A 26518-nucleotide genomic window follows, 5' to 3' on the forward strand; every position below is an offset into this window, starting at 1 on the left:
GCAGATCCCATGGGAGATGGATGCAGACAATTTCGAGTCCGTGTCCCAGCTCCTGATAATGTCCCAGTTACTTAGACTTGGGGCTCAACACGTTACTACAAGACTTGGCCTTGTTTCTTTAGAGGTTACTTCACCTAGAGAAAGAAATCCTTCTTTCTGTGCTGTGCACTGGAAGTACCACAGCTACTCCTGCTGTCTCCAGCTTTCTCCTGCACACTGGGGCTACCTGGGCTGCATGGAGGCTCTTGCAGGGAGGACTTGCTCCTTGTAATTCTTCTGCAAGTGCTCTGCACATCTCTTCTGCTGTCTCAGTAATAACCATGCAGCTAAGCTGGCTTCCAGATATAGCTGACGTGGATAAGTTGACAGGAAAACACTTCCTTTCTGAGAACTCCATGTGTTTTGGGGCTTAATTTTAGTAACACCATGTTTATTGCCCATTTCTTTCACTGTTACTTGGAGAAGATGAAAACACTGCCTATGACGCACAACTCAGTTCTCAACATTAGACTTTGATTCCTAATCACACACTGCAGGACTTTGCGAAGACAAAGCTCCACTCATTAGATGGCATCTCCTGGCTCAGCATCAAAACTGAGATCAGACAAAACTTCTTCTTCGAGGTCAAACTGATCTAAGGAGAATTCATTGACCTGAGAAGAGAAATCCAGAGTCAGTTTCTTGCTCTACAACATATGTGAACTTATCTCTGTGCACCTGCAAACATGGTGGTTTTGATACAGCCTCCCCAGAATTTACTAACTTGGGAACATTCCCACTTTGGAATGGCTGAGATCACAAGGCAGTGAACCAAGAGGACACCCAGCAGCTCCCCTTCCAAGCAAGTCCTGAATTCCTGTCTGCTGCTCTCCCTATCCGCCTGGAAGGTGCCTTGTGGAGAGAGCATGCAGAATCCCCTCCCACATCCCATCCCAAGGGAAGTGAGATGGCGGGGAGCTGAGGGATGGCTCTTGTGCCAAAGGAGAGCTCTGAGAAGCAGCATGCTTCATGTTTGACTTCCCTGCTCGCTTCTCTTGCGGTCAGCACGTGTTAGGTCAGCTCTCTGGGGGTTTAAAAGAGGTCACATAGAAGGGGCTGTACAGAGTGTACTTCTCACTTTCCTCTAGCATTTAAAATACACCTGCGTTTCTCCACAGTGCACAAAGAAGTAGGAGTTTTAAATCCTTAACGTGCTGTACAATTCCAAGATGTAATTACTTCCTGGGATTTAAGTGGAGGTGATTGCTGCATAGAGGGATGGCGGAGGTTGTAACAGTCAACAGCTCCATCTCCAGTCCCCAGAGGTAACACATGGACCCTGTACAAAAGCTGATCACCCCCTGTTCCCACCTGCACAAGCCCCTTCAGCTCCTCTTCTGTTGCAGTCTGTGGGCTCCTCCTGAGAGGAACTGTACTCCATGGCCACTTTCCCATTCCCTGAAACAGAACCAGCAGCAGAGCCACAGTGAGTTACTACCGTGTGTAATGCCAAGAAACCAGCCCGAAACCCCAGCTGGGATAATTCTGCTTCACAATGGCTTTCAGAGAGAGCGGCTGGTCTGAACCAGTGTGCTGCTTTCTCTGGCCTTTCTCCTTCTTCACAGCAAACCAAATGGCTCTTACTAAATGCAGTGGAAACTGAAACTGAGGAAACAAATCCATGGAGAGATGTAGCACATTAACTGTCAGTCCCTGAGCATGTGATGGATCAGAAGGCAGGAAGCACTGCAACATCTGAACCCAGAAACCCACCTTTCACATGAACACCTTAATGAAGCCAGGGGAGGAACGTGGCAGATGAAAGGCTGTAGAATGAGGACAGTGGCACTGACCCGATCCCATAAGGATCTGTCATGATAAGCATAAAAGAGTAAAGTACTCAGATACCACATAAACAGGCATAATCTAAAAGCTCAGAGAGCATAGCACCTGGAACCCAGAGAAAGCAGAACTAGCAGTTCCTGGGCAGGCTCAAATCCAGCTCCTACCATTAGAGACTCAAAGGAGACAGTGCCCCCAAAGAAGCAACACTGAACACAGCCGTAGGGCACAGACCTTTGCTGGCACCTGGCTGGCTTGGAACTAGGACAGGAATGTGCAAAATGCTGCAGTTCAGTTCATGTCACCCCTGGAAGCAGAACTTCCTCATATCCTTATGTGGCATGCACATGTAGTGTTAAAAAGCTCTCCCTGACAGCATTTACACCCTTGGAATTTGGAATTTCAGTGATTATCATCAAAAAATCTGACCTCTTGTGGACCTTCCTCTTGCTCACACAGCTCATAGGGTGGAACCACTCTGTTAAGTCATTACAGACCAGACACAGGCTTCATTTTGCTTGAGACCCCCCAAGTCTCAATGAATCTCAAGAGAAGCACAGAGAAAATGGATTTGTATCGATGATCATGAAAGTTGTAATATCAGCAAAACCACCCCAGTGTTTAATACAAACCTAAGCCTTACCTAAGACAATGAGGAGTATCTTCTGAAAGGCAGTAGCCAAAGCTCTCCCAGCTGCAAGTTTCTGAACTGTTCTCGTTGCTGTGAGCAACTCAAGAGAATCTGAACACAACAAGCAGCACAGTATTGATATTAAGATGATGCTCTGCATAGGAAGCACACTGGCTACATTTTTCTAACCAAACAGCTTCACAGTCTGATAAGAAAGCTGGTTATGGTTTGGGAGTCGTCAGCAGCACCCTCACAGGGGTTTCATGTGCCAGGCCATGACAGCACATGATCCTTAGGCCTGTGGCAGGAGGCAGCACAGACACAGGCACAGAAGTGGCTGTGATGAGGAATGATAACACTGCAGGCAAAAGGGAGAGAACAGAGGGTAGGAAAGTGATGCCAGTGTGAATCAGGGAGGGAAGAGGCACGTTCAAGATCCCTTGCCGCATAGCACAGCAGCTCAGACCCTTGCCTCCCACTGAATTCAGACCCACGAACTGTGCACAGGCAAGATTGCTCAGGGCCTGTGATGGCTGCTGAGAGAGACTTCCAGCTGCCCCCAGAGCATACCTGCACTGTTCTCTACATCTGCCTCGGCCAGGGCGACTCCCCTCGTGCGCACCCCGTGTTCGGGCAGTGTCACCTCCACAGCACACAGGTATTTCACAGGTAACGTCCTTCCCAGGTCCTCATTCTCACCAACAAAGCCAGATACATTCTGCAGCTGTTGGGAAGCCCACAGATAATTCATTTGGATTAGATTAGAGGGGATATTAGGAACACTTAGGGCTATGCCCATATACTACACACCTCTGCACAGCATGGGAGTCCAAGGCAGAAGCTGTGGATGGAAGCAGAGCAGAAGCCAAGGCAACTGCCTTCTCTCCCCATGCTTTCAAAATACCCCCACTGGTGGTCTGAAATACAGCTCCTGTAACTGTCTCTTATTTGCTGATTTGAGGACAATTCCTCTCATTCCACCAACCAGTATAATTGAGAAGAGGATGAGGGGAAGGATGATGGGTGAATATAAAGGGCTCCTTACTGTGACGATGCGACTGGACCAGCCGTTAAAGCCAAGGTAGTGGTTGGCCAGCTCCTGGTCCTTGTTGCTGCTGAGAGCGAGGACTTTTTGCTGAAACCCCTTCTGCTTGGTGCAAACACAAACCTGTGCAGGAAAGAAGAACCCTGCTTAGCCAGGCTCTGCTGTGAGGTTCCCACTACGATACCACTGATTGCTCTGGGAGAAACATCCGAAGGTAACCTAGTTCTTGACCACAAAGAATCCCAGCCTGGTTTGTGTTGGAAGGAACCTTAAAGCTCCTCCAGCTCCAGCTCCAGCTCCAGCCCCTGCCACGGGCAGGGACACCTTCCACTGGAGCAGCTTGCTCCAAGCCTGTGTGTCCAACCTGGCCTTGAACACTGCCAGGGATGGGGCAGCCACAGCTTCTCTGGGCACCCTGTACCAGCGCCTCAGCACCCTCTCAGTAAAGGTGAGGGTGATTGTGAAACATTCTTATCACAAGTGTTAAGTATCTGTTACCCAGAAGCAGGCTCTGTAGATTATTCCAGAGGAGAGATGCTGCCATTTTACTGCTTGAATGCTACCTGGGAGCCGGGGGGGGGGGGGGAGGGGCATCTCCATAGTGGGAGCACCCAGCCACAAGTCAGTAAACCTTTTGCACGGGAAACATCACTGACACCACCGAGTGTTCCATGTGATTCCACCCTGCTGCTGGAGGTGCGAGTCCTGCAGGTTTCACTTGCGTATTCTGCTTACCTTCAAGGGAGATTTCTGAAACAGGCTCTGCCCATTGCACACGCGCTGGGCTCTGCTGGCATCTCCAGCTGAATAGAACTTGATAACAGCGCAATAGCCAGGCCCTGCCACGGCCGCGTTCCTGTGCGCTCGCACCGAGTAAAGCGGCCCGAACCTCGAAAACGCTGAAAACAGGGAATGCTGAGGAAAAGAAAGAGAGAAAAAAAGGGCTTTTGAAATATCTCTGGGTGCCCGAAGAGCTGAGCCACGGGAGACTGCTCGCAAGGCCTGATTACCTAGAGAATGAGGGCAGGTTTCAGCGCCGTTTAACAGGAATAAGCCCTGGAACAATCACTGAGGCTGTGCATCTCTCCACAACAATAAGCTCAGCTTCGCTGGATCTCTGCCCTTATCTCTAATATCCTCCAGCCTCTGCACTGGGAGGAGAGCCAAGTGGGACATGAGGCTTCCTGCCCCCCATTCACCCTCATCCCGGACCCCCTTTGCTCCCCACCATCCTTTGGGTGGGAATGCTTTGCCTGAGCAAACTGCAGTATTTTGCTGGCACATGATGGGGTCTTGCTCCACCTTACTCTGGGATCTGTGCAGCTCTGCTGTGGCACGGGGGGGGCACAAAGGACCGCGCGCTGGCCCTGCCGCCAGAATGCCTCGGGAACACTGAACAAACCCCCCCCCAAAACCGGAAAGAGAGGGATCGGGAACACGCTGTCAACATCCACGTGAAGCCACCAGCGCAGAGGGGGCCCTGATAGACGCTGCGGGGAGGACCCGGCCCCACTCCCCAGCCTCGGGGGTCCCCGGTCCCGCTCCGAGCGCTCTCCTCACCCCCAGACCAGCAGCGTCTGCGCGCTCCCGGCGGGCACCCGGAACTGCACCAGCTCCGCCATGCCGGGCCCTGCCTCCCGCCCGGCATCGCCCGCGCCCCGCGGGTGCAGCCCCGGCACCAAACCTGCCCTGTCCAAGCCCCCGTTCAGCGCCGCCCCTGTAGCAGCTCGGGCCCGCATCCCCCCCATTAACCACACTCGTGTCGGCAGAAGCGTTTATTCTCCGCTTGTCTTTACAGGGAGCAGGGCAGCCGCGGCCAGCGAGGGGCAGGAGCAGGGCGGAGCCGTCCCCGCGCTCAGATGGTGCAGTTCCCCTCCCCGTAGCGCCGGCACTTCATCACCTTCAGGTAGGTCTCCACCTTGTGCAGGTCCTTCTTGAAGCAGGACAGCAAGCCGTAGTTCTTCAGCAGCGCGTCCTCGGTGCGGAGGTGGATGTCGAACTTGTCGTAGCTGGGTTTGAGGACCTGGGGACCCCGCGAGCTCCGGTCCTCCAGCTCCTGCGGGCGGGAGGATGGAGAGGTGCCGGTGCATCAGCATCCTCCAAGGGACCCATGGATGAGGCTCCTGCTCGGCTTTTAGAGGCGACTGGGGCTTCTCGCCGCCCCCCCCCCCCCCCAATAATATTTCAAACCTACTTCTACGTGCTTACAGACAGGGCAGTTGTGCAGGGGGGATGCTATACAAATTGCTGGTAGGGAGAAGGGAGCTGGGCACAAGGCTGCAGGGAGGAAAGAATGTGCGTTTTGGGGTCTTAAAGGGAGCGCTGCGGGTCTCTCTGTGGTTACTCTTGCTAAGGAGATGGGGAACCAGGAAAATAATTCTCTTTTCTCCCACTTTCCCAGTGAACAAAGCTCAAACCCAGATCCCAGCTGCATGCATCCAGAGGTGACAGATCTGCCTCTCCTGCCCTGGTTTGCCCACCCCCTGACACAGCAGACAGACACCTTTGGTTAAGTAAACGGTGTTATAAAGGGATGAAGTGTGGTTATTTGTCTAGTTTGTGTACTCCTTCCTAATGGCCAAGCACATGTCAAATGGAGAGCAAAACCTGGAAGTGATACTCATACATACACCTACTTACTCCAGCGGAATGTCAGGACAGGAGATCTCTCTTTGCTCTCAGGACCTGACTCTCAGAGCTATTTAGATGCTAGAAGGCGCTGTGTAATTGCCCAGCCTCATTCCTCACAGGTACAGATCTTGGAGCTCTAGCTCTGTGCACTGACAGGTAAACTTAGCTGTAGAGTAAGCATGACTGGGCGATAATAAGCAGTTTCGCTTAAAACAACAGAGCAAAAGTAAAGAGTGACCCTTGAAGAACATCACTTGCCAGGTCTCAGTAATCTGGGTGCTGTATTCATGTGAAAGAGCATAGGCTTCACCTGTACATGCTGGTACGGGTTGTTTTATACAGTGTCACAAGTCTAAATGCAAAATTCACTCCATTTTGGAGCATTTTGCTCAGAGATGCAGCAAACTTTCTGTTGTTGGTTGTACAGCAGATTTAAGCAACTGAGCATTCTTTGGTGCTGGGTTTGGAAAGAGTGGGTCTGGCCTATTGTGATCTGTACTGCTATCTGAACAGCAACAGCAGTGCTATTATCCTTTTTGTGGTTCCTTGTACTCCCCACTGATGAACTGAATGCAGTAGGATGTCATGATTTCAGCATTGTAAGGTAAATGAAGCCCAAAGGATGCCACTGGTGTTCACAGTGGGAGGTGTGTGCTCCGTGTCTGGGAGGTCTTTGTTATTCTGTAGTCATGCTACATGCTGTGACTTACCCTCATCAGAGCTTGGATCCCTTCTTCCAGGTCCTTTAGTTTTTCATACACTCTGTCTGAGGTGCCAAAAACCAGGTTGTTGGTGAACACCTTACTTAGGTATTGCACCGGGGTCAGCCAGGACTGGATGAGAACCAGTGAGAACCGAAGCAGCTCCATGTCCTGGAATTAAGGAAAGAAAGGCTCAAAGCTGAAGTGTTTGGGAGTTCCCTGGGAGTCCTCTGAGCCGGGCTGGAGGTGACCCAGGGACGTGCCACTGCTCCTACAGCAGGTGCAGGGGAATTTGCAAGCTGAGGAGCACCACCCAGCCATGTCCTGTGCAGACAACAGCTTGCTCCTCATTCTTGGGGTGGGATTGTGATTTATGGCATAACCCACAAGAGCCTCTCCTGCTTCATGCAGGGTTTAAATAGTGAAACAGGGAGAGGAGGCATGAAGCACTGAAGTGCTCCCAGATGGAAACCCTCTGTCCCTGGAATGAGGCACAGCTGAGCTCCTCACACAGGCCTGGTCTTGCCCTGGGGAGGAAAACTCACCGATTTCTGCTGAGCATCGTCCTTCCCCGTGGGAGCAGGGATGGTTTCTGAGTAACAAAACGCTGCCTGGGAGTTTTTGTTGGCATGTCTTTGGTCCTCTGGGATATAGGTGCGTTCCTGCGGAGACATCCAAACATACCCAGCTCTGTTGCCTTTGCACTGGTTGAAGACAAGAGGCACTTGCCCAGGCTCTGTTCAGGACAGCTTGCAAGAAGGAAAGGAGAGGTGTCTCTGTACAGGGTTGGCAGGTAGGGAGCAGGAGTTTCTGTGCTGGCCCAATGGACCTAAAAGACCTAAAGGTCTTCCTCACACTCAGCTGAGGTGCTGAGGGTTCTCCCGTGGATCACATCACCCCCAAGGACAGCTCTTGCTCCTGGCAGCAGCAGGAACTGCATAGTTTTAAGCTCTCAGACTTGCCCAGGGCCAAAGGTGACTGACACAGAAAGTCCTGCAAAGCATCTGTGCCATCTCCCACTGCTTCAGGGTCTCTTTGAGAGACCTCAGCCTGTGCAGCAGCTCTGGACATGGGCACTGATGGCCCCAGGGAGGAGGCTGTGCAGGATCAGAGGTGGGGACAGAGCCTGTCCTATCCTATTGAGACCCTTTCTCCTCATCAAGAGCTGATGGTTGAAAAGTCTCTGGCTCTAGGAAATAACACAGTCCTGGAACCATCAAGCTAATGTGGAGGACGTGCCCGGAGGCCACAGAACTTACGAACTCTTTGTATGTCTCAGCAGCCAGGAGGTGAAGGTGCTGAGCCCTCAGCACAGCGTTGGCAAACAGGTTGGAAAGGGGCATGGCCGGGAAGGTGGCAGCTTCCTGTGGCCACTGCAGTCCCAGAGTGATCACAGCAAGGAAGAGAGGAGACAGGCAGGACCCTGCAGCAAAGCAGAGAGCTGGGATGTTAGCAGCCCTTTAGTGACTGTGCTGAGGAGCAGGCTGGCCCTCGGCGATTGAGCCTCAGCCTCTTCTGCCCATGCTGCCCTAAAGGTTTTCAGCCTGTGCCATCCACTCACACAAGTGTTCGTCTGTGCTTGCAAAGACCCCAGAGTTAACCTCAGACAAATGCCCTGGAGCCTGTAGGACTTGGATGCGCACATTAGACGTCATCCTGATCTCCACTTTGAGCTCAGAGTATGAGTTTTAATATTCCTGCCAACACTTACTTTAATGGTAACTGTTATAACTGCATCTTGACCTTGTTCTTCATGTTCTCCACCCTCTCCTTGTCCAGTTTAGGCCAACGACTACCTGAGTTAATTCCTTGATTAAAGTGGCGCTGTGGGGAAAAGTATCCTTTCTCATTGATTTGTAAGTTGCCACATTTTCATTTAAGGCTGGCACTGAGTATGTATAGCACAGCACAGTGCCATCATCGTCATCATCATCTTCATCATCATCTCCCCTCATCCAGGGATGGGGCAGCCACAGCTTCTCTGGGCACCCTGTGCCAGTGCCTCAGCACGCTCACAGGGAAGAGCTTCTGCCTAAGAGCTCATCTCAGTCTCCCCTCTGGCAGGTTAAATCCATTCCCCTTGGCCTGTCCCTACAGGCCCTTGTCCCAAGCCCCTCTCCAGGTTTCCTGGAGCCCCTTCAGGCACTGGAGCTGCTCTGAGGTCTCCCTGGAGCAGATCCTTCAAAACTGAAATAAAGGAAAGTACCTGGAGCCATTTCTGCCTGGTCCGTTGCTCAGGTGTTGCTTGGCAGTGAAGGTTTCCTCCTTTCATGTAGGCTGACGAAGGCCACTGCTGAGCCACCCCTTATATAGCAGGGGGTATGTTTAAAATGTATATGTGTGTCATGATCACAACAACATATCTGCATCTTCTGTGTGCATAAATGCACAAGTGTTCGCAATGGTGCTCCCTAATCGCAGTCATTTATACAGAGATGGAAAGGTTGGGGAGGTTGTTTGCCTGGGGATGATTTTGCCGTATTCTGTTGGTTATTACAAATAAAGGTTTCTTCATCATAGGAAGACCCATCCCAAAATCACCTCAGTGCTTACACGGGGGAACTTGCTGTGTCCGCCTGGTTTCCCTGCCTGCTGCTGCAGCCTTGGCAGGGCTGGTGGGCCAGTTTGGGAGATGTGACTTGAATCAGGTGGGACCTTTTCCCCCGCATCGTGAGCAGGGATGGATGTTATCAATGAGGTGAATCCTGTTCCTGCCAAGTCCTTTCTTTCTACTTCTACCAAAACTGTAAAGGGTCAGTGAATCGTTTTGGTGACCTGGTTTGCCATGGGGGAGGTAAACTGCTGTCATAGCCAGCTTCCAGCCTGCCTGCTGCAGATCCAGCTGCCAGAGCTCTGGGAGGTTTCTTGTCCTCAGCTGGACAAAGCAAGGAGAAGATCTCGTTAAGAGCATCTTCCTGCTCTTGTCTGAGATGCAAACATGAAATATCTCTGCATTGAGCAGGGGGCTGGTGTGGAAAGGAGGTAGAGAGATGGGGAAGAGGAGATGGGGAAGGGGACATGGGCAAGAGGAGAGGTCACTGCACACCTATCCCTGCGTTTGAGCAAACCAAGACAGAACCTAGGGCAGGCAGCTCCAGGGGAGGCTTAAAGGACTTTTCCTCCTCAAGAGGCATGAATTGCCTCTCAAACCAGGCTGCTTCAGCCCTTTGCCCTGGGCTCAGGGATGGTTCCACTGTCATGGTGGTGATGTGGCTCCTCCAGGCCCTGGATTTCCTGTGCCCCCGGCACAGCTCCGGTTTCCCGGAGGCAGCAGCATCACTGAGGCAGAGGGTGCAAGAGCTGGTTAATAAACATGCCAGGAGAGCGTGGCCTGTTCCAAGAAGCCCCTGGGTGTTTGCTCACTGGAGACGTGGTGCTGTCGCAGGGTAAATGTCAGTCCCTGGCGCAGAGGGAACAGTGGGTCCTGCAGCTATCAGGTGTCCCGTCACCCAATAGCCAGCCACATCTGGGGGTGTTTTTCTCCTCCAGATCCTGTTTAAATATGTCAATATTTGTCAGAGGAGAGCAGGGCAGTGGGTACCCCAGGCCAGCACCGCCTCGGCTGCCTCTGTATGGTGATGCTCTACCACTGCAGCTGCATTGGTGCAGCACCAGGACCCAAGTCCTGCCCGTCACTTGCTGCCTTGCTGCTCTCTCAGTACAAGCATGGTGCTAAATCACAGAATCCCAGCCTGGTTTGGGCTGGAAGGGACCTTAAAGATCCTCCAGTTCCAACCCCTGCTGTGGCCAGAGTTGCAGCCAAGCAATGCTCCATGATGCAACCAGGATGGTCCAGCCTGTGTGGTGCCCCTGAGGCTTGGTTTGTTCCCAGTCTTCTCTGGGCATTAAATGAGGCAGAAGTGCTGTGGAGAAAGTAGTGCCACTGGGAAGTGCTGGGCTGGCCACACAGAGGTCACTGGCACAATTACAGTTGCATGAGCAGCTCTTGGGTACCAGCTCGGCATGCTTTTGTGTTTCATTTGTGGCCCAAAGCAGCATCTCGTCAAGCAGTGTGACACTCCGTGCTTTTCCAAGCCCCTTCTCTTCTCTGGGACAGAAAAAACCCTCAATTCTCTTCAGGGTGGTCCCGTGTCTGCCTTACCCTGAGCATCACCAGCAGCATCTAAACAAGTGAAGCAGCTTTTCACCTGTTGGGGTGTGGAGAAGTCTACGGCTGCTCTTGGCTCTGCCTCCCAGCCTGTGCTCAGGGCCCTCAGGGGGCAAGGTTTGGGCTCCAGCTGAGCTGGACCCATGGGAAGCTGCTCCTTATACCCAGGGCAGTGACACTGGCACCAGGGCTGTGGGACAGGCACAGACCGGGCACGGCAGGAGGGAGCAGGATGGGAATTTACCCATGACCTTTATTAGGACTCAAAAAGCAGTTGGGCAGTTGTGTCCCACAGTGCACATCTGTCCCATCCGTTCTGAGGTTGCACGGGTCCCTCAGTGCAGGGACATCTTCATGGCACGGGCCAGCTCTTGAGAGCTGCGTCCCCAGCTTTTCCTGTCATCTTTGAGGAAAATGAAGTGGGTTTGGAGGATCCTCTACCTCCGACAGCTGCTGGGTACAGCCATGGCTGGAAGGCTACTGGTGGCGCCAAATCCTCTTCCATCATCCACATGGTGCTGCTCACCTTGGGTTGTTCGCCATGGTGCTGCTCACCTTGGGTTGTTCACCATGGTGCTGCTCACCTTGGGTTGTTCACCATGGTGCTGCTCACCTTGGGCTGTTCACCATGGTGCTGCTCACCTTGGGTTGTTCACCATGGTGCTGCTCACCTTGGGTTGTTCACCATGGTGCTGCTCACCATGGCGCTGCTCACCTTGGGTTGTTCACCATGGTGCTGCTCACCTTGGGTTGTTCACCATGGTGCTGCTCACCTTGGGTTGTTCACCATGGTGCTGCTCACCATGGAGCTGCTCACCTCGGGTTGTTCACCATGGTGCTGCTCACCTTGGGTTGTTCACCATGGTGCTGCTCACCTTGGGTTGTTCACCATGGTGCTGCTCACCTTGGGCTGTTCACCATGGTGCTGCTCACCTTGGGCTGTTCACCATGGTGCTGCTCACCTTGGGCTGTTCACCATGGTGCTGCTCACCTTGGGTTGTTCACCATGGTGCTGCTCACCTTGGCTCCTCTGCCAGGGCTGCAGTGGGGTCTCGCAGGCCAGGAGGGTCCTTGCAGCACACAGTGACCATGGCTGGTCCTGTCCTTCCCAGGGGTGGTGGGGCTGGAGAAGACCCCCACCCACTGTGGGGCTTGCGTGGCATTGCCCATGCAGGAGCTCGGTGCTGTGTGGTGTGGGTCTGCCGGGGCTTGGGGCCAGGTTGGTACTGGGGGGTTTGCAGGTGGCTCCTAATTTCTACAGGGGCTTTAGGGGTGTAGCAGGGCCTGGGCTCTGTGCAGGGATGCCGGAGGTGGTTTGTAACCAGGGATCACAGCCTGGGATCCAGGCACCCATCGAAGCTGTGGTCCAGGGCAGGAGCTGGGGCCGGTCCCTGTGGATGCTGGCGCTGGGTGCAGGACCCCTCACTCTTCTCCTGGGTGCTCCCCAACTGTCCACTTGGCCTTCACATCCCGGAAGGGGGTGATGTCCTCGTAGGTGGCCATCTGCTCCACCTCCAGGCCCTGCAGCAAGAGAGGGGCTGAGATGTGGCAGGGGGCCACGGTTTCACCCACAGCACATAGAACCATGGCATCAACCAGGGTGGAAAAGACCTCTCAGCTCATCCCATCCAGCCATTCCCCAGCGCTGCCAAGGCCACCATTAAACCGTGGCACTGAGGGCCTCAGCTACATGGTTTGTGAGCCCTTTTGGGACCCTTGTCCAGGGTGTTCCCCCAGAGACTGGGGCAGCTTCTGAGAGGGGATGGAGGTAGATGCTGGATGTGCTCAGAGCGTGGCTTGGTTTTATGAGCAGCTCTTTACAGCTGATGTGCAACAGGCGTTGGGAAGGAAAATGTCCTGATGTGCCCTGCAGGGGCTGGTGGTGCCCATCAGACACCAGCAAAGGCACGAGGCTCTCTCAGGGCTCAGGCTGATATTGCAGAGGTACTTCTCTAATGAATGCAGCATTACCTCATAGGTGTGGTCCTCCTCCAGGCTTTCCTTGCCTTCGCCCTGTGGAGACGAGAGTCACAGGTTGGGTGTCAGCACCCACCAGGATCCCCCAGCCTCTGTCCCCAGCCTCGTCCCCCCACTTCCACAGGAAAACCCACACAGCCCCACACTGGTTTAGATGCTTCTTTTCCCACTTGAGGTAGCCATGCTCCCATGGAGCACCCCAAACCCAGCCCTGCTCACCCCTGTCCATAGCAGCATCCTGCCCAGGACACAGGACTCTGCTGCGAGCACTCTGGGGACATCCCCACTACTGGAGATGCTGTCACTTACTTTATTGAGAAAGAGGAGTATGGGGACACTGATGAAGACGACAAGCAGGATGGACTGGATGATGATGATGGCGTCCTTCAGGGTGTTCCTGCTCTGCACCTGCCGGATGTTACTGTGACCTGGGAGCAACAGCATAGGGGTAGCTCCAAGCTCCACCTCCAAGCGTCAGCAAGAGCAGATGGGGGAACAGGGGTGATCAGCTCCCCCACTGGGACAGACCAGAGCATTGCAAACGGCCATCAGGGACCAGCTCTGGGGTGAGACACTCGGGCAGGAGCCACCTCTAGCCATGGAGGGGGAAAGGGTGAGAGAAGGAGAAGGAGCATGGCTTGGGGTGCAGAGGATGGGGAGCTCTCACTCACTCAGGACCTTGAGCTGTGTCCCGCAGTCGTGCGGCCGCTGCTGCGCTGTGAGGTTCTTCCTGTCACAGACGTAGATGCCGTTATCCTCGTAGGTGATGCTGGAGATGGTGAAGCTGGTGAAGTTCTCTGTCGTCTGGATGCTGTAGCGGGGGGTGCTGGTACTCAGCTCGTGGAAGTCGTCGCTGCCCTCTGCCAGCTTGTACCACTGGATGCTGTGGGGGTCCTCGAAGTAGCAGATGAACTGGATGGGGGTGTTCCTCTTGGCCCCCACAAAGCGTGGGTACTGCCTCACCGTGATGCACCCGCTGTCTGCCGGGAACAAGGGGGGGTCAGGGAGAGCAGGGCCCCTGCCCCTGGGGGGCATCTTGCTCCCACGAGACACCCCCAGCATCTCCCAAATCAACAGCTTCTCATTGCTATGGATTATGCTGCTTTTGAGCAGAGCTTGGCTCTGGTGATGTGAGCACTCGTGATTTGGCTGTGTTTTGTGGGTTTAGCCGGTATTTTGGGTTGCAGAGTTCATGCTGACCCCCCCCCGCTGGTGGGAATGACACAAACACCGTGTGACGGCTCCAGTGCCTGCTCACACAGCGCGCTCTGTGAGCACAGGGAGGAGACGTGGGAGGACAGAGCAGATGTGGCTTTGCAGAGGGAGCAGGGCTGGGGGATGCCACCAAGGAGCTTGCAGCCTGGGAATTGCCTTTGCGATGGAGAAGGCCAATGGGTGATGGGACATCTCCCACCCCTTCGTGGCATCCAGTGGGAATGGGAGGGACATGTGGGGATGGTTACCTGTGCTGTTCCAGGTGCTGTTGTCTGCTGAGATCCCACCTGTAAGACAGGAGATGGGCCCTGAGATAAAGGCCAGGAGCCCACATAGGACAAGCCCATGTAGGTGTCCCCCATGGGATGGCACGTACTGTAGTTCTTCATTTCCACTCCATGCTGCATGGAGTGCTTGGGACCATCAAACCAGGACACCAGGCAGTGCAGAACTGGGTACAAACCCTTCTATTTCCATCCCATCTCCTGCATCTTCTCTTAACTAAGCTGCTTTCTGGTTGACATTCCAATGAAACCTGCCTTTGCTGTTAATGTCCCCATGCCTGGCACCCCCCAGGCAGACTCACGCCTCTTCATTTACACCAGAAACGTTTTCCCTGCCGGGACTTCCCTGTCCTTGCAGCCCTGGGATGGCTGGGGGGGTTCTCACCGCCTGCCCCCCCCCCCCCCCCCCCCCCCATTAGTCTGGGGGGCCCACAATGCAGTGCAGGAAGTGGGGCAAGGCAGGGACCCTCCAGCACCCATGGGTGCCCCTGCCACAGCTCCAGCGCCCCTGTGCCTTGGTTCCTCTTGCTGCAGCTGGGCAGGAAGCACCAGCCCTGTTTACTGCAGTGCTTCAGTGCTCAGCTCCATCCCTGCGACCACGGTTGGCCAAACCCTGCTGTGGGGAGGCTGGCGGGGAGGGGGGGGCTGCTCTGGCCCTGAGCAGAGGAGAAGGAAGGGAGAAGGAAGGAAGAATGAAGAAGGAAGATTCGATGCCTTTGCCCCAAGCCTTCCCACCCTGCTGCCAGCCTCCCTTCCCCAAGCAGCAGCCCACAGGGACCTCTTCCAGGTCTGTGCTGTTCACCTCCAGCACCTGCATCCCTGCAGGGAAACTGCCCCTTCCAGCCCCATTTCATCGCTTTCTGAGCTGGGAGATGCTCCTCGTCTGGGCTGTGCCGGGTGCACGTCCCTGCCGCCCGCAGTGCTGCTGCCAGCCTGACACTGGCCTTTACTCACCGGGGTTTGTTGGGGTTCCAAGTGAAGACCAGGCTGGTCCCACTCTTGAGAACCCTCCTCCCCTCAACACACAGAAGGTCCTGTCCATGGTAGGGGGATGCAGCTGGATGAGCATTAAGGTCCCTTCAACCCAAACCATGCCATGGTTCTATGGTTCCCATTGCTGCCATGGGTGGGCTGAGCTTCCCCTGTCTTCCCTCAAAGCCAACATGAGAGCCAGGATGAAACCCTGGGATTCCAATCTATGCATGGGGATGCAAAGGGCAACGGCACAGGAATGTTCAGACAAGGCCCACAAATCAACCCAAAAAGCCTTTTTCCTCCCATTTCTCCTTCGCTCTCAGGTGCTGGGCCCCATGAAGCAAAGGGATGGGGCTTGGCCATGGCCTCAGCGATGTGCTGACCTGAGAGCAAGGAATGGTGAAAAACACCCCACAGCCCTTCCTCTTTCCTGCCAGCTGCAACCACAGCTCGAGCCAGGCTCCAGCCAAAGCCAAGGGGCTGCGTGAAGGGTCCCATCCCTGCACCCAGTGGGAAGCAGCTCCCGGAGCCCGAGTTCAGAGCGTGTCGAGCAGAGCTGGGTGAAGCCCTCGTTGCATCAAGCAAGGGGCAGCGCCGGCACATCGCGGTGCACGCGCACAGCTGCCGTGTGGAGCACCTACCTGTGACCAGAGCCATCGCCCAGAGGTTCAGCTGGAGCACCCAGAGCCTGCTGCAGAAATCAGCCATCTCTCACTGCCAACAGCAGGGACACATCCAGCCCTGGCTCTTGCTCCTGTGGCCCACAGCACCCGGTCTGGACAGCTCGGCCTCTGTACCTAAAAATGGCAAAGCTGCTGCTACACGAGACGGCCCCTTTCCTGCTCATGTAAATGCTCCTCGATGGGGACTTTCCCTTTGGGGATGGTTTTGAATGTGACACAGACACCGGGGCGGCCGGTGCCTGCGCCCTGGGCACTGTCCAGCCTCGTGTCCCTGGGCTGTGCTCGCCATGAAGGCGGCCACAACTGGGCTGGGTCTGGACCAGAACTGGAGATGAGCCCATCTGGTGCAAAACCTGGGCTGAGCACAGGGGATGGGGCTGGGGAGCAGGATGTGACCGTTGGCACTGCCACATCCCTGTGGGGTAGAGAATGGGGGTGACCCCGGAGTTGCACCCCAGCTCCATGGCAAGGGGAGATCCCCCTGGAGCATTCAGTGCTGCAGGTGATGGGCAGGGATTGATGCTGGCCCATTTGGAGCAGGAATGAGGTGAGAAGAGGGAATGCTTGTGCTCGTTGTGGGGATCAGTGTCCCACCTCCCATTCCTGCATCCGCCCTTCTGGGGAAGGGTGAAATCTGGGATTGGAGAGGGGTGGCCAAAATGAGGCGCCCCCTCCCTGGGTCCCAGCCATGCCTGCTCCTTCCCCGTACCCTGTCTGCCACAACCGAAACCCTTCTCTATGAGTCCTTGGAGATGGGCAGTCCCTGGGGAAGCGAGGGGTGACAGCCCAAGGTGAGCTCTGTCCCCCTTTGCTCTGACCCAGGAACACGGTTTCCCTCTGTGCTGTGAGCACTGAACCGTGCCTGCCTGTGAAAAACACCCTCGGGTCCTTCTGCCAGCAGCGCTGGTCCCCAGCCCTGCTGCTGCTGCTGCCCTTCTGGTGGGGTGCTTGCCAGTTCTGAGCAATCAGAGCTGCTGGGAGCCAGCCTGAGCCTCACCTGGTGTGCAGGGGGACGTGAAGCGAGGAGACATAAAGGGTTCTAGAGAAAGGCTGGTCCCAGGAGGGAGAAAGAGATGATGGGAGGGGTGCCTCCTGGCAGAGCTTCTGGGTGGGTGCTGTGCATGGTGCCGTGCATGAGTTCTGCTGCCATCACCCCTGGTCCTGCTGGAGCAGCACAGCCTCCTGCAACAACCTGCAAGGCAAAAGCAGCAAGGGATGCTCCGTGCCCAGAGGCACTGGGGGGTTTTCATCAAGCCCCAGCTGGAGATGGGAGCTGTGACAGGAATGCCTGGGACAAACTAAAGAGGGTTTGCAGTGACAGTGACAGCCAGATTGCCCCCTGCACAGCCTGCAGGCTCCTTGGTGCCCTCAGACAGAGACCTGGTCCAGGCGGCCTTGGTCTCTCCTTGCAGTAGCCAGTGGTAGGGGACCTGGTGGTCTCACAGGGATGGTCCCATGTGCTTCCTCAGGGCCACCAGCACACAGTCCATGGCCAGACCAAGCCCTGTGGGCAGTGCAGAGCTGCTGCCAGGCAGCTGCACCCTTCCCCAGCCCATTCCTATTCATCATGGCTCCGGTTTCAGTGCTGTCCTTTCCCCCTCTGTGAGAGGACAGGGACAGTGAGCAGTGCCCCCGCCTCCCTCCAGCCCTGATACCAGGATGCTCTCACGCAAATGATGCCAGGCCCGGGATGAGCTGTTCCAGGCAGGGCAAGAACACAGCAGCGAGGCCGTGCCATGGCCCTGGCGACGTCAGCGGGCCCTGGGTCACATCCCGCTCCAGCCGTGCATTGACGCAGAAACCTCCTTCACCCACCACCGCCTTCTCCCCATGGTGATGAGCTGCTCCTGCGTGGCCGTGGGGCAGGTTTGGCCCCGCAGAACCTGGCATGGGGCAGCTCAGAGGATCCGCACCTTGCTCCTTGGTTGAGCCTGAAGCAGCATGTCCTATGAGGTGCCAGGGAGGCAGCCCAGGGGGGCTTTTTGTGCAGGATGGGACCACCAGATCCTGCTGAGGATGGCAGCCAAGGCCATTCCCAGGGGCTCCTTTTGTCTGCCCTGGAGCAAAGGGAGTGGGACATTCACCCTCTAGCACACACCAATGCAGTTTGTATTCTAATAGACCATTTACAATTGTTTATTTTAAGAAATGTACAAAGAAAAAGGCTTTATCTCACACAAATCCTGCTCTTGGGTATTTTTCCCATCACTGACAACACAAATGTACAAGCAGCATTGATTATGAGCCACAGTCCGGGCTGGAAACTGCTGTGCCATGGATGCTTCCCATGCAAACACCATTTAAAGCAGCTCAGGCTCCTATTCCAGGGAGCATTACCCTATGCAACATGGAAATGGAATAACAACACTACAAGATGAACAGAGTGACCCCGGCTCTGCCACCCAGCCGACAGCACATGGATCCAAAGCAAGCTCAGCACCGCTCCTGGCCAGCCTGAACATGGGGCACCCAAAAAGGCTCAGCACCAAAGCAGCCCAAGCAAAACACTTTCTACAATGACACAAAAAGACAGACCCTTCGGCTTTAAGAAGCAGCCCTTGTTTTATCTGGAAGAGGTTTTGGTTCATGTTGGTTTTGATCTCAAGAGGGTTTCTTTCCCCTTTTGGAGGCAGGAGGAGGTCCAGAGATGAACTGAATAGCAGCAAAACCCTTTCCCTTGGGGAAAATGCTCCTCTGCTGGGAGGTTGCTGGTGAGGACCTGCCTGGCCCCTCTGCACAGAGCCCAGTATGTGCCCCTGGGTCCCCTCTGGAGCCCCAGCCACGTGAAGGATGCTCTGCCCGGGTACTTTGGGATTTACACCCCAGTGGGAGCATTCAGCGCATGAAGGCCCCTGGTGCTCGGTGGGATTTAAGGGATCCCATTGAAGCAGCTCCTTGCCAGGACCATTCAAGCACCTTCTCCAATCCCTGGGGATTCGTCTTGTTAATTAGCACTAACAAAGAGCGCTCCAGTGGGGTATTTCCTCCTACTATGGGGCTTGAAGCAACCCCAGAAGGTTTTGTTGCAGGGACTGGGGTTCTTGGAGGAGGTTTTCCAAGCCCTACCTTTGTCCATGGCTTTGCCACCACAAAACCTGGATGAAAGGGGAAAACAAGGAGGAAGCATGACTATAAACACTGTTTACATTCATGCTGTAGAGACCAGAGTGATTTAGGATTTCAATGCATATTCAGAGACCTTTAAAACCTGATAGTTAACCCTGAGAACATACCTGCAGATGCTCTGTTTTGGCTATGCAAACAAATCTTTAAGACGTAATTGCACTTCCTCTGTATATAACAAAAGAAATAATCCATCAAGCTTATTCAAATATCCAAAAGAAAGGTGCTACTTTAAGACATTGGAGATTTTTTGTTCACAAAATCTTGTCTATTCTGTAATTATTCTTAATATTATTTCACTTGGCTCATCTTTCACCGTCTGCTTGGCTGCTCTTTGGAAGGATAAAGTCCAAGAAAACCTCCTAATTGTGAAATAACATCAATAAATAATCACGTGAAGTCAAAGGAAAGCCAGCCTCACTTGTTTGTGTGTGAAAAACATCGTTACCACGCTGAGATCATTTCCAAACTCAGCCGTTTCCCTTTCACCAACAAGAGATTTCGCACGTCACTCTCATCAGAACATTGAACTCTTTGCAAGTGCAGTGAGCTGGAAAGCCCAGGAGCAGTGCGAGGTCCTGCTCCGAGAGCTAAGGTGGCTTCTTAAAACATCTGAACTCAGCTCAGTATCTAAGATCTAGTGATTTGTACATGGGAGAGCTCTGGAGGAGGAGATACAAACAGAGCCTCTTGAGGCTGGGCAAGGGATGGAAGCCTCTCTGTTACACCAGCGACTCTTTCACAACGCGTTCCTTATCCCATCCTTTTTCTTCTTCGGGAGCACTTTGCGTCTCCAAGCCGGGAACGGGCTCCAGACCAAAGGCAGGAGCTGCCTCCACGTCTGCCCCACTGTTCCCATACATCGCGTGCATTTTGGTGGCGATCAGCCCTTCCTTCTCTGGTGCATCTTCGGTCAAGGCATCCTCGTCCTTGCTGTGCCTGTACATGTAGGATGCCTGCTTCACCGAGCGCCTCAGGAGGTACCTCCGGAAAGCCCGCTGGATTTTCGTAGCACAGACTTCCTCGTGCTTCCTCTTCAGAGTGGTGGTGATGGGTTCATAGGAAACCTTCGAGGGGTTTGCGGCCATGAACTTCTCCTCCATGGTGGCCTTCAAGGCATCCATCTCTCCCGAGTCTCCCAGCACTTCCTTAGTTAGGGCAAAGAGGATATCCAGACAGTGGATTTTGTCCCCAGCAACCATTGGTAGGTCCATGGTGACTAGCTTGATCTTGTTCGGCTTGGGAATTCTGAGTGGCTCCTGCAAGGTGTCCACAAAGTCAGACAAGGTGCTGTACGCAATGAACTGGGTGGCATCAGGGTCAAACTTCTCCCAGATTTCATAAAACATTTCAAAATCATCTTCACAGAGGGGTTCACTGCTCTCCTCTGTGGCCACGCTGAAGTTCTCCAGGATGATGGCGATGTACATGTTCACCACGATGAGGAAGGAGATGATGATGTAGCTGCAGAAGAAGAAGATGCCGATGGATGGATTGCCACAGTCCCCTTTCACTGAACTGCCAGGGTTTTCCAGGTCGGGGTCGCAGTCGGGGGGCCCGCTGTTGAGGATGGGGCTGAGGAGGCCATCCCATCCCGCCGACGTGGTGATCTGGAAGAGGCAGATGATGCTGTTCCCAAAAGTCTCGAAGTTGAAGATGTCATCGATCCCAGCCTCCTTCTTTACATAGGCAAAGTTGGACATCCCAAAGATGGAGTAGATGAACATGACAAGGAAAAGCAGGAGGCCGATGTTGAACAGGGCAGGCAGGGACATCATCAGAGCAAAGAGGAGAGTCCGGATGCCTTTTGCCCCTCGGATCAGGCGGAGGACACGGCCAATCCTCGCCAGCCTGATGACCCTGAAGAGAGTGGGTGACACGAAATACTTCTCTATGATGTCTGAGAGGACGATACCTGTGAAGGGATGAAGAAGAGGTGAGTTTGCCATGCTCTGCAGCCGGCATCGAGAGGTGAGGTGGAGCTACCTCGCTCCGTCTGCCAGAGTTGGGCAGATACAAGCAGATGAGGCCACCCCTGATGGCACACAGCTCTGCTCCTCTGGTGGCAAAGGGAACAGATTAAAAACAAACTCTGAGCACAGACCCAAAGGTTACAAGCTGCTGCTCCATTCCAGCAGGCAACATGGAGTCAAGGGGATCCCAGCACCAAGGAGGAGTGGGACACCCTTCCAGCCCCTCATTCAGCCTGGTGACATGGGTTGGCCTTGCATCTTGTCTCACGGTCCTGATGGCTTGGCCCTGCTCGCAGGGTGGGTGTAAGGGGGTGGCCAGTGTCAGTGGGTGGCTGAGGATCAGCCAGACCATTTCCACTTGTCATTATCCAGTTGGAGCCTTGAGGAACTGGTGGAACCAGGAGGACTCACCTAAGATGGAGAGGATGACGACCACAAAGTCAAAGATGTTCCAGCCGATGGTGAAGAAGTAGTGACGCAAGGCGAACATTTTGAGCACGCACTCTCCGGTGAAGATGACTATGAAGACCAGGTTTATCTTGTAGAGAACAGACGTTTTGAGTTCGCTTTGATCGTCTGTTTCAACCATCATGGTCACCATGTTAAGACAGATCAGGATCATGATGACTATGTCAAATACTTGCTTGGTAACAAGGGTATATGCCATCCCTTGAAACTTGTTCTGCCGTACGGACCGTGTGGGTGATGATGGAGAGCCAAAGGTGAGGTGGGCACACGGGACAGACACACAAAACAAAAAGCACAACAGAAAGAGAAGAAGGAACTGTATTTAGAACAGCGTAGGAGACATCAGGTTTGTGGCCAATACACAGGTCACAGCCCCAAAAGATATGGGAGGAAGGTACCCAGCACTCGGCAGGATGAAGCCCATCTGGTGACACCACAGCCAGGAAGTGCAAGGAGACGGGAAGGTTGCTTTCTAATTATACCCACAGCAAATGCATCAGGGCAAGAATCAACACATGGAAAAGGCCTCACTTGAGCAGCTGATCAAAACCAAACTCAAGTCACAATTTACATATGGAGCAGTGTTCCCTGTAGGAGTGCTGAAAGTTGAGCTTTCCCTGTCTCTAACTCCCCTTGGGAGAGGAGCTGGGAGCTGAGCTGGATGAAAACCCTAATCCTTGCAAAAGGGATCCCCCCTTGCCTTTGCCAGCACACCCAGGGCTGAAGAGGAGACCCAAAGGAGGTTGCCTGATGTGAACCTCTCCTGAAGGCCCAGTTCTAAGCAAGCTCCTGTCTGAAGAGTAGCAATGGGGAGCCAGGACTTGGTTACTTTCCCTGCAAATGGTCTTCCCTGGAGCCCTCATTCACTTTGGGAGAGTGCTCCCTCCCAGCTCCGCTCCGGGCTGATTAACCCCACGTACCGCTGGCCTGGGGATGGGCTTCTGGGGTTTCTTGGAGCCAAGCTTCTTCATGGCATTGTAGTATTTCTTCTGCTCTTCTGTCATAAAGATGTCTTTGCCTCCAAAGTATAAAGGGAATCACTGCGGTTAGTCCTGGGAACTCGCCTCTTCCCATCAAGCATCTCTGACCACGCTCCTTCCCACCAAGCATCTCCAGCCAGGCTCCACCAGGCACCTCTCGCTGCTCTCACTCAGTGCAACCTGCTTCCTCCCTGCCTGCCCTTTTCTATGCTGCTTCCCGTAGCTCACAGCACCCATGGGTGCTCACCCTGGCACCGTGATCTCCTCCTGCAGAGGGGAGATGCTGCTTCCCAGCTCACTACAGCAGGTGGGGCACCCCATGGGGGGGCTGGTGGGGCTCAGCCCTGCCTTCCAGGCTGGATCCTGCTGCATCTTGGTGGGATTCAGACCTCACTCAGCACAGTGAGCTCTGTGTTACCCACCCTCCTCCTGCCTTCCCTCTCCACCAGCCCAGCCTATTAGTCCTGTGCTACTTGCTTGAGAGGAGAAGCTGAGTCACCCCTTGATACATGGAAAAGTGATGAGAAAGGGTCATGGGATAGGAAAAGTGACAGCACAGGCATAAAGTGGTGCCTGCCATGGCATGGGGAAGAGAGGACGCAGCTCCCCTGGCCTCCTCCCTCTGCATCCATAACTGAAGTCCTCCATAAATGCTATGGCCAGGACACCAACCTGGTGCTGTTTGTCCAGGTGTGTTCACCGTGAAGGAAGCCACTAACAGGTAAGAGCCATGGTCCCCTCACCTCAGGATCCTGCTGGCTCCCTCCATCCTGGCCCAGCACCCAGGAGGCAGCAGTGGCTGCAGGAAATACTTATCTTTTTCTTCTGCTGGTTGAAGTTGTCAATGATGACGCCAATGAAGAGGTTCAGGGTGAAGAAGGCACCAAAGATGATGAAGATGACGAAGTAGATGTACATGTAGAGGTTGATCTCGTACACTGGCTGCTCTTCAATCTGACCAGGAGAGATGGGAAATGTGACTATGAGGTGAACCCTCTCCAAAAGCATGTCCCCAAGCCACCAGGCTGGGGGTCACAGTATCAGAACAGAGCCATGGGGCGGCTGCTCCAACACGTCTGGCAAATGCTGTGTGGGTTGAGTGGTCTTAAAGGCCTTTTCCAACCCAAACAATTCTGAGTCCCTGTGAGAGCAGCCATGGGAAGGGACATCTGCACGGCACTGGCTGGTGGACAAGGATGTGCAGATCTCCAATCCTACTGCATGGGCTGGGGAATAGGAAAGGATGCCCGGGTGCAGCAGTATCAATGAGCAAACCTGAGCTTCTTCCCAAAGCCAGATTTCCGAAGGATGAAATAGGCCAAGAGGGGAAAGGAAAAGTGGTTTAATTCACCCCACCCCAGCACAGGGGGGGTGGCACAGCCTGGAGCCACAGCAAACACTCCTCATCTCGAGGAGCACCGCTTAGTCCTGCTCTGCACTGGAGCATCCCAGGGGCCACACGCGGCTGCCCCTACTTCAAGGAGCCCTCTTGGCAGAAGAGGGCAGATTTTCACCCAGAGCAGCTCTGCCCCAGGGGCGGACGGAGCCCAGAGCTATTCTGGGAGGGCGGTGGAAGCGGCTCCTCTGCGGAACGCAGGCACCTGCAGCCGGGGCTGCTTCTCATGCTAAAAACAGGCAACGAAACAAATGCGTTGGGGTCTGTGGGTGTGTGGGGCTGAGCCCCATGGGCAGGTTTGCTTGGCAGAGGAGGGCAGGAGTCCCCCTGCTGCCGGATCACAGCAGTGTGCACACATGGCAGGGGCTGGGGGGGGGGGGAGTGGGGCTGTGGGATGCTTTCGGGATGGATCACAATAGAAACAGCCCCTGCATGAAACTTCAGCATGCTTCATTTTGTTCCAACCCCTTGCCACGGGCAGGGACACCTCGCACTAAACCAGGCTGCTCCAAGCCCCATCCAGCCTGGCCTTGAACACTGCCAGGGAGACATAGAGAGCATCATCTGGCAGCAGGGTGAAGGATGAGCCCTTTGGCTTGGGGAGGGCAGAGCAGGGATTGTGGACCATGAAGCTGAAGCCGAGAGGGGTTCACTCAGCCCCGGATGTATCCCGGTGGGATCGGAGCCTGACGTGGGGCCAGGCTGCAGCTGGGATGCAGGTAGCAATGCCATGGGTGACACAGGGACAAACTGGCTGCCCTGCTGCACCAACTGAGCTGTTGGTGCTGGTTGTGACATCCCTGCTTGTCTGCTCACCTCACGGGAGTCCACGGCAGCGTACATGATGTCCATCCAGCCCTTGAAGGTTGCCTGTGGGAACAGCAGAGAACAGATCCACTGGGAGGTGTCTGGGGCTGGAGAGGGAGGTGATGGTGCATGGTTGGGGTTTAGCTGGGGGGGGGTTAGCTCTGAGCATGCTGCTTGGCCTGGAGTTACGGGTTCTCCCTGGGAATACAGGAGAGAGACCAAGAGCTGGATCTCTGGGTTCTGATCCTGGCGGGGTGGAGAACTACACTGCATCTTTGACAGGCTTTTGCTGCTGATTTGTTAAACAAAAAGCCTGAACCTCTTGTTTCCTGAACCTGATGGAACAGCAAACCTGAAGAGGAAGCTGCAGTTAAAAGCTGCTCAATTGACTTGGGTTATGCTCCAGTTCTGCAGCCGCCAGTTCCCCTGGATGTGAAGAAGGGATTTCTCAGCCCACTCAACAGCAGAGCCCACACCTTCAGTTGTATTAACACAGCAGTGAGCAGTTCCCCTCCTGCTCGCCTGGCTCAGCTGTGGGGGGGTTGGTGGAAGCATGGCTGCCTTAACCTCCTGACCCGCAGTGCTCACACCCACTCCTTCCAATCATCACCATCCCCAAGCAACGCCTGCACATACAGCATCTGAGCTTCCCATCTGGGTCTGCTGCAGGTGGGGGAAAGCAGGCATGCACCCCTCCTTGCTCCTGCATCCTGTGCTCTGCAGAGGACTTCTTGCAGCCCCAGGGTCGGTGCTATCTGTACTCATCTGTGGTTCCCTGTGACACTTCCGTTCCCCTCCCATCTTCTACCCTGTCCCTTTCCTCCTTGGCACTCAGGTTTTTATAGAATGGTTTGGGTTGGAAAGGACCTTAAAGCTCCTCCAGCCCCAACCCCTGCCACAGGCAGGGACCCCTTCCACTGGAGCAGCTTGCTCCAAGCCCCTGTGTCCAACCTGGCCTTGAACACTGCCAGGGATGGGGCTGCTACAGCAATGTGCATCCTGGAGGGATGCAGCTGCCTTCATTACGTACCACCTGCAGCAAGGAGAGGTATCCCAAGCCCACGTTGTCGAAGTTGACCTTGACATTGACCCATCTGACCTCATTGGTGTGGAGGAGGGCCATGCAGTCGCTCTTGTTGTTCACGACGCCGATGTCGAAGAGCTCGCCCGTGGTGGTGTTGACGCAGCGGTAGTACTTCCCTGCAAAGAGGTTCACCCCCATAATGCTGAATATCAGCCAGAAGATGAGGCACACCAGCAGGACGTTCATGATGGAGGGGATGGCGCCCAGCAAGGCATTCACCACCACCTGCAAGGGGAGAAAAGAGCTTGGATAGGGAACCAGCCGGGATGGATCCCTGATGCAGGTGACTGGTACCACGTTGCTTGTCTGCATCAGAACCAGGAGCACGCTGGAGGCACCTACCCTCATGCCTTCAAATCTGGACAGGGCACGCAGTGGTCTCAGGGCCCTCAGTGTCCGCAGTGACTTGATGGCTCCCAGCTCGGAGTATCCCAGCCAGTTTGCTGTCAGGCTGACAATGGAAACCTGGAAGGAGCAACCCAATGGATAAGCAGCTCCTGCCCTTCCCTCGCTCCCCAGCACTCCCTCAGGCCGGCGGTCATTGTCTAGACTTAGGACTGGCATCGAGCCCTTGAGCCCCCGGGGTGACTGGCACGTGGAGAACATCCCTGCCTCT

General features: G+C 54.6%; 3 protein-coding genes and 1 long non-coding RNA gene across 7 annotated transcripts in view; 1 reads left to right on the forward strand and 3 right to left on the reverse strand.

The window, feature by feature from the left end:
- Positions 1-383: 383 nt before the first annotated feature.
- LOC134172026 (RAD52 motif-containing protein 1-like) lies at positions 384-9979 on the reverse strand. Its single transcript, XM_062634745.1, is given in 12 exon segments — positions 384-653; positions 1351-1384; positions 1386-1437; positions 2465-2563; positions 3023-3176; positions 3498-3620; positions 4233-4412; positions 5398-5553; positions 6839-7000; positions 7375-7491; positions 8089-8252; positions 9036-9979. Coding segments are annotated over 12 exon segments (1341 nt in total). The 5' UTR covers positions 9046-9979; the 3' UTR covers positions 384-563.
- LOC134172028 (uncharacterized) lies at positions 5245-6031 on the forward strand. Its single transcript, XR_009967805.1, has 2 exons — positions 5245-5403; positions 5899-6031. It is a non-coding gene; the product is annotated as an uncharacterized LOC134172028 (long non-coding RNA).
- A 1179-nt stretch (positions 9980-11158) lies between the features above and the next one.
- Positions 11159-16201, reverse strand: CD79B (CD79b molecule). Of its 3 annotated transcripts, none has more exons than XM_062634748.1 (7): positions 16030-16201; positions 14378-14416; positions 13586-13894; positions 13224-13342; positions 12909-12950; positions 11842-12458; positions 11159-11463 (listed from the first exon to the last, which is right to left on the reverse strand). In XM_062634748.1, exons 1-6 carry the CDS (start codon positions 16094-16096, stop codon positions 12360-12362), a joined length of 675 nt encoding a protein of 224 aa, XP_062490732.1. In that variant the 5' UTR covers positions 16097-16201; the 3' UTR covers positions 11159-11463; positions 11842-12359. The 3 variants fall into 3 exon arrangements, with proteins under 3 accessions (XP_062490732.1, XP_062490731.1, XP_062490730.1); XM_062634747.1 differs by having other exon boundaries at positions 11958-12458; positions 13586-13897; XM_062634746.1 differs by having other exon boundaries at positions 13586-13897.
- A 1990-nt stretch (positions 16202-18191) lies between these two features.
- The window catches only part of SCN4A (sodium voltage-gated channel alpha subunit 4), a 33723-nt gene continuing 25396 nt past the window's right edge, over positions 18192-26518 (reverse strand). For both annotated transcript variants that reach the window (XM_062634750.1, XM_062634749.1), the window contains 7 exons: positions 26245-26367; positions 25849-26127; positions 24828-24881; positions 23432-23569; positions 22556-22660; positions 21579-21849; positions 18192-21109 (listed from right to left, as the gene is read on the reverse strand). In XM_062634750.1, coding sequence (XP_062490734.1) covers positions 19917-21109; positions 21579-21849; positions 22556-22660; positions 23432-23569; positions 24828-24881; positions 25849-26127; positions 26245-26367 — 2163 coding nt within the window. In that variant the 3' untranslated portion in view covers positions 18192-19916. The remainder of the gene's footprint in view (positions 21110-21578; positions 21850-22555; positions 22661-23431; positions 23570-24827; positions 24882-25848; positions 26128-26244; positions 26368-26518) is intronic.

This window comes from Pezoporus occidentalis, unplaced genomic scaffold (genome assembly GCF_034315485.1).
Source record: "Pezoporus occidentalis ecotype Australia unplaced genomic scaffold, CSIRO_AGI_Poc_V1 ctg439, whole genome shotgun sequence".
Classification (NCBI taxonomy): domain Eukaryota; kingdom Metazoa; phylum Chordata; class Aves; order Psittaciformes; family Psittacidae; genus Pezoporus; species Pezoporus occidentalis.